Here is a 6,000-nt window from a genome sequence, read left to right as displayed (position 1 = left end):
TCCAGGCTGCACTCTTACAACGCACTCACATAACTGGCAGCGTGTTGAGAGCTAGCCCAGAGAGCCTGGTATGGCGGTGCTAAGTGCTGGCTCTGCAAGCAGGCGGGCGCATTGCAGCTTGGGTCCCTGTGACTCCTAATTGCACAATGGTGCAGTTGCTGCAGGACAGCAAAACTCTTGCGGCTGAAGCCTGGGCATCCAGCCCCTTTTATTTTAAATGAACAATTGGCCAGTGAGCAGTTGGGGGGGGTCTCGCAGCGGCCAGCTGGGCAGAGGTGCTGTTCACCAAATGGGGCAATGGTTCCCCTGCAGCCGGCGTGCCGGGGGTGTCTGTAGGCGCGACAGCTCCAACCTGGGAGCGCCCTTGGGCTGCGGGCTAGAGGAGGGCTACATCTCTTAGTAAGGCGGGGCAAGGTTGCCCAACGTGCCTTAGCAGCCTGCATCCCTTTTCCAAACGCGCCACTGCAAAGAAAAACCCACGGCACCGAGTCGCGGCGCCCAAGGCAACTGACTCAGGCTCGCGCTGCTGGGCTAAAATCGGCCCCAGCTCCAGCCCAGCTGGAAACATCTCCGTTGCTCTCTTCAGCCCCTCAAGCCCGAGTCAACGGAGCCGGGCGCTGAGACTCAGTGAGGTGGGATTGTCTTTGTGGTGTAGATGGAACCCCCACCCCTCCTGGAGGTGGTGCTCCGGCTCACCGAGTGGCCCCGACACCACTTACAGAGAGATTAGTGAGTCTGCTCTTAGCTAACAGCCCGCTGGCTTTTAGCTCATGCAGTAGAGACTCTCGTGCATTTAGCGCCAGAGGTTCCCAGGTTCGATCCTGCCTGCCGACGACTGGGGTCTGTCAGCATTACATAAACATACTCTTAAAGGCCTCCGTCTCACTGCAAAAATTCAAGGCTTCTTTGGCTCTTGCAGTACTTGACCCAGGCAGCAATGGCTCATCATCTGCAAAGTGGGGAAACTGAGGCACAGAGGAGCAAAGTGACTTGCAGAAGGTTACAAAGTACCTCCTGGCACAGGGAATCGAGTCCAGTGCATCATCCACTGGGCCACACCGCTGCCTTCTTATTGTTATCTTCATACACACCCCTGGCCCAGAGCCTCACAGATATTCAGGCACAGAACACCCAGTGAGTTCAGTGGCAGGTGGGAGCCTAGGCTGAGCGCATTGCGCTCGTCATTGGAGTAACTACAAGGCTGTTATTTCCTAGCAGCTGGAGGTCCCTGGTGTCCTGGCTGATGTGCCGGGGAACAGAGGAGTTTTGTAAAACTCTGCCTGAGTCTCTGCAGGCTGCAGCCTCCTCCCCAGGAGCCTCTGTCATCTTACTGCACGTCAGCTCTCCCCGCGGCACCGCAAAGGCTGCACGACGCTGCCCCTCTGCGCTGCGCTTGGCTGCCCGCAAACCATGGCAGGCTGCAAGGAACAAGGCGGGAGACAGGCTGGTTTCCATCTTCCCGATCTGGGGAAGGCGCTGCTCCGTACAGCGGGAGGGGCTCCTAGGCGAATTGTCAGCGGTTTGGTTAGGGTGACTCTGTCAGTGAACCCTCAGCCTCCCAGCCAGTGTCCTCCTCTTCTTGCCTGCCTTGCAGTCTAGGGGCTGCCTGCTTGTTACACCTTCACGGCCTGTTTTGTGGGGGCCCAGGACGTGAGTGGTCCTGTGCCAGCCCTTTGTCACGTACGCCACGAATGCAGGGATGCACTGAATGCTGCGAGGCAGAGGTGCGGTAGGGGAAGGGCGACTGCTAGCCTGCTTTGAGTCAGCTCCATTATCACACCCTCTCCTCTCCCTCCCCCCCCGGTGCTGCACAAGGGCAGGGGGTAGGTCATGCTTATTGCTTGGCTCTGGGCTATCGGAGCACCCTCAATTCCCACTTGTGTGGCTTTCAAATCCGAGGGGCTTCGGTTTCCCTGGCGAGGGGGAGCATAGAGTTCCTAAGGACGCAGCCAGCCACGCTGCTCCCATCCCCCAGCCTACAGGGCCAGGCTCGGCCCTTCGCTGGCGTAGCGACACCTGTGGCGGCATGTGCCCGAGCTGCCTTTCCAGCCGGCCCATTCACCTCCCCCCGTAGCCGGCAGCACCGTAAGTACAAGGCCTGTGCCCAGCTAAGCGGATTGTCCGGGGCTGGAGTTAAGTCACCGCTCTGCAGGGCAGGGGCTAGGTTGACGGAAGCGTTCTTCTGGTGACCTAGCAGTGTCTAGATTGGGGCTTATGGCAGCTTAACGACCTCTCTCCAGGGGGTGAACTCCCTCCCAGGACGTAGCTAGCATCAGTGCGGACGCCATGGGGCTCTGCGGCTGGAGCACCCACAGAAAAAAAATAGTGGGTGCTCAGCACCCACCGGAGCCCCGCAGATCAGCTCCTCCTCTCTGCCCCCCAGCATCTCCCACCCACCGCAATCAGCTGTTTAGCGGCATGCAGGAGGTGCTGCGGGGGGATGGGGAGGAGTGGGGCAGGGCAGGAAGAGGCGGAGCAGGGGCTTGAGGGAAGGAGTTGAATGGGGCATGGCTTGGGGAAGAGCAGAGGTCAAGCCACCCCTCCCCGCCCCCCCGAACTCAGCACCTCTGCTAGGTTGACCTACATTTTAGGTATATGCAGGGCTTGGAGGGGAAGCCCTGGCCCAGGACTAGCACTCGCTGGCTCACACCTGCAGCGGCTTGCCTTGCCGCTCCCCCTTTGGCCCTGCAGCTAGCGCTGGGGGTCACTCACTCAGCCACGGAAACTCACTCTCTTTCACGGCATGTGTGCTCACGAGCTTTCGGGCCACCTACGCTTGGAGGTATTTTTAGTGCGAGCTTATCGGGTGTCGGCACTGCCTCCCTGCACCGCTTTCAAGTGTCGAGATCCTGCGTTCGCCGCGTGCGGGGCTGCGCTTGTTTTCATTAGTTGAGGATTTGCGCAAGAAGCCACACTAGTGCGTGGAGCTATTCTGAGCCCAAACCCCTCACTGATTTCCACCCCGCTGCCCCCACGCCACCCTCGCAGCTTCCTGCCCACCCGACCTTCGCTAAGTACATTCCAGCCTCAGCTGTGAGCTCACGGGGTGCGCCCCTGTACTGGGGAGCTGGCCCTTTCCCTGCAGAGCAGCAGGGCTGGACTGATTGAATCTCTCCTGCTCCTGCTGCCAGCAGCCCTGGCGTTACGATGAACCTGGCCCTGAGAAGGGGAAAATACTGGAGGCTGCTCTGAAATGCTGCAGGAAACTAGCACCGGCTGTTCAGCTGGGCAGGTTTCCTGTCACCATCCCTTCATTTTGGCAGGAACCCCCTCCCGGGAGGTTACAAAACCCGAGCAGCTTCCTGAAGACAGTCCCCGACCCCCCTGCTGTGTGACAGCTCTGATTCATCAAGGACAAGCCCGAGGAGGGGACACAGAGACCAGGCCCCATCCAGGGAGATCAAGAACCATGGGGCCAGTGTGTCCGCACTCGGCTGCTCTCAGCCTGGCTGCAACCTGAGCCGCGTTCTCCTTCCTGCCTTGGGCTCTGTGTTCCCACAGCGAGGTTGTGCCTTTAGCCCTCCTGCTGCTGGGAACAGGCAGCCCCTGGAGTGGGAGCCATGCAGGCAGGCAGGAGTCGCTTCTGAGCGCTGGCCAGAGCGGCAAGTACCCAGTGAAACATCAGCAATGGCCTATGCTGCAAACATCTGTCCCCCCAGGCGCGGCTGTTCGCCGTGGAGTGATAGGAAGACAAGGATACAGCGCAACTCACGGCTCCCCCAGCGCTCCTCCTTCCTCTCGCTGGGACAGCAGGACAGCACCTGCGGCCTCAGCCCTGGCCTGCCCTTGCCTTTCAGAGCGTCTAGCAGGACATGCTGCTACTTGTCCCATCCCCACGCAGGCCTGTGCCCTCCTAGTTGCTGTACCATGTCCCAGGACAGACTGGCGACGGTGGAGAAGGGATCGGAGCATTTTCAACCCCGGCGCCAGATTCAGGGTGATAAAGCTCATATTTACAGCTCCTCCTGGGTTTATCTGGGAGCGGCACGGGGATTAGACCCAGTTACCAGCACTGGGGGTTGGGTCTAACCGCCAACAGCGATGCTGCAAGGAAACTGGAGAAAAATCTTTATTTTGTTCATTATAAAATCTCACATAAGTTACATAGGCAAATATTTAAATTAAAATAAATTAACTCGGCTCTAAAGTAGGACACGTGCCTGTGCACATACAGTCCGCTAGGATTTGCATTTCTTCCTTTTGAAAAAATAGGCCCTAGACTTCAAACGCAACAGCTGAAAAAATATTTATGCCCTAGGGGAAATCTCTTTGGAAATGTACAACAGAAGAGTAAGGTGCGGTCGCAAAGCTGCCTCGGCTCCAGGGTGGGGGTCTCATCTTCTAACCCAGGGCAGGCGGGGGGGTTTGCTAAGTGTCCAAGGTGTCATCGCTCCAGTCAGGGGGGGCATCGGTCCCGAAGTAGCGATCTCCAAAATTCCCTAGGGCATGGGGGTGAGGGGCAGGGAGAGAGAGACACGCACACACAAGGCGTCAATGTGAAGTTACACACGGAGATCGGTGCTGCTGGAATGCCGGACACCCTTCCCAGCCGGGTGGGAACTACACCCGCTTCCCAAAGAACACGGACGATTGCTCTGACACCCCGTGGGAGACCCCCCACCCCACCGGGACAGCGTGCAAGAACAGAGGGGCTGCTGGGCCGCCCACCTGCTCTGCTCTCCCACATGGGCACGGGAAGGCCAACCAGCGCCCACAGGGCAGGGGGCGTCAGTTTCTGTCACTTGCAAATCGAAGGTGGAGAAGACATGCTGAATGAGGAGACAGCGGTGGGATCAGAGCAACCTGCTTTATTTCCCCTTCTTTTCGTCACACCCTGTTGGGCGATCGCTGCCAGCAGCCCTTCCCTTCTGCTCCAGCAGGCACGGCTCTCGCCAGAGAACGCCCTCCTCGAGAGCTGGGCAATCGCCCCGGCCTGCCACGGACCAGGGATCAGCCACTCCCCTGTCCAGCTCTGCAATGCCAGCCTGTTAGACCCAAGCTGGCTAACCCTACGGCTAATGCTGTCCCTGCTGTCTTCTCCTTGTAGACTTTGCCTACAGCGGACTCCGGAGGGGCATGGGCTCCCGTGCGCTGCCTGGGGAAGAGGAGGCGAGCCTGTCCTTGGTTAAAGGCTGCATGCTTTTGTAACAAGGCTCTGCAGGGCAGGGCGAGCTCCCCTCACCTTCCTGGGGCTGGCCAGGTGCTCCTGACCAGCCATCCCACCCCCAAGCAGGTTCCGGAGCCTGTTCCTGGCGGGTACTCACCGATGCCGGGGATGATCCGGAAAAGGTTGTTCACCTTCTTGTCCACAGCCGTTGTGATGATCTTCACCTGGGGGAAGGCGTAGGCCACCGAGTGGACGCCCATCTCCGCCATCAGCAGAGAGAGAAGGAAGATTTTGTCCTCGGGGACGTCGTGATCCTATGAGAGAGTCGCGGTGTGAAGGCAGGGGAGGGGCCATGACACCGCTCTGGAGAGACCTCATAACCCTCCTCGTTATGCACAGACCGCGGCGGTACAAGGGTCTGTATGCCCCTCCTCCCCCAGCCCCAATACGCCCCAGCCCTGACTTGGAGAGACCCTTGGCCTCCCACCCCAAAGGGCCAACACTGTGATTTGGCCCCTGCCCCCGGGGACTGAGAGCAGCCCCCTTCCTCATCTCCTTCTCAGAGCCTCGTCTCCTGGCATCCCAGGACCCAATCTCCCTGCTGGGCTGGGGACACCGGGAACCAAATCTCGGGAAGGAGCTGGCTTGCGTTAGACGTGAATTCAATTCCTGCAGGGCTTGTCCCCCAGTGGAGGGTGACTATGAGTGTCTGGCCGCGAAGGTCACTGCAGCTTGCACTACGCCAGCCGGCCTCCTTCCTCTTTTCACTGCGGGGCCCAAGTTTAACGGTGCCGGCGTTAGCTTAGTTTACTTGGACCCCGGGATTCTGCATCAGAGCGCTGGGCTGGACCCACCGCCTCCCCAAGTTCCCAGCACCCCCAGGGCTGCTCCGG

General features: G+C 59.4%; 1 protein-coding gene across 11 annotated transcripts in view; it reads right to left on the bottom strand.

The window, feature by feature from the left end:
* Nucleotides 1-4,056: 4,056 nt before the first annotated feature.
* UCKL1 (uridine-cytidine kinase 1 like 1) overlaps nucleotides 4,057-6,000 on the bottom strand; it is a 42,593-nt gene continuing 40,649 nt past the window's right edge. For 8 of the 11 annotated variants that reach the window (XR_010592392.1, XR_010592395.1, XR_010592396.1 and 5 more), the window contains 2 exons: nucleotides 5,265-5,421; nucleotides 4,057-4,439 (listed from right to left, as the gene is read on the bottom strand). Coding sequence is in view for 5 of the 11 variants with exons in the window: in XM_008174744.4 (XP_008172966.1) it covers nucleotides 4,369-4,439; nucleotides 5,265-5,421 (228 nt within the window). In the remaining 6 variants the exon portion in view is untranslated. Of the gene's footprint in view, nucleotides 4,440-5,264; nucleotides 5,422-6,000 lie in introns of those variants that run through there. The other 3 variants (XR_010592393.1, XR_010592394.1, XR_006176451.2) reach the window with 2 other exon arrangements.

Source organism: Chrysemys picta, chromosome 13 (assembly GCF_011386835.1).
Source record: "Chrysemys picta bellii isolate R12L10 chromosome 13, ASM1138683v2, whole genome shotgun sequence".
In the NCBI taxonomy this organism is placed as follows: domain Eukaryota; kingdom Metazoa; phylum Chordata; order Testudines; family Emydidae; genus Chrysemys; species Chrysemys picta.
This window is presented reverse-complemented; position numbering and strand designations above follow the sequence as displayed.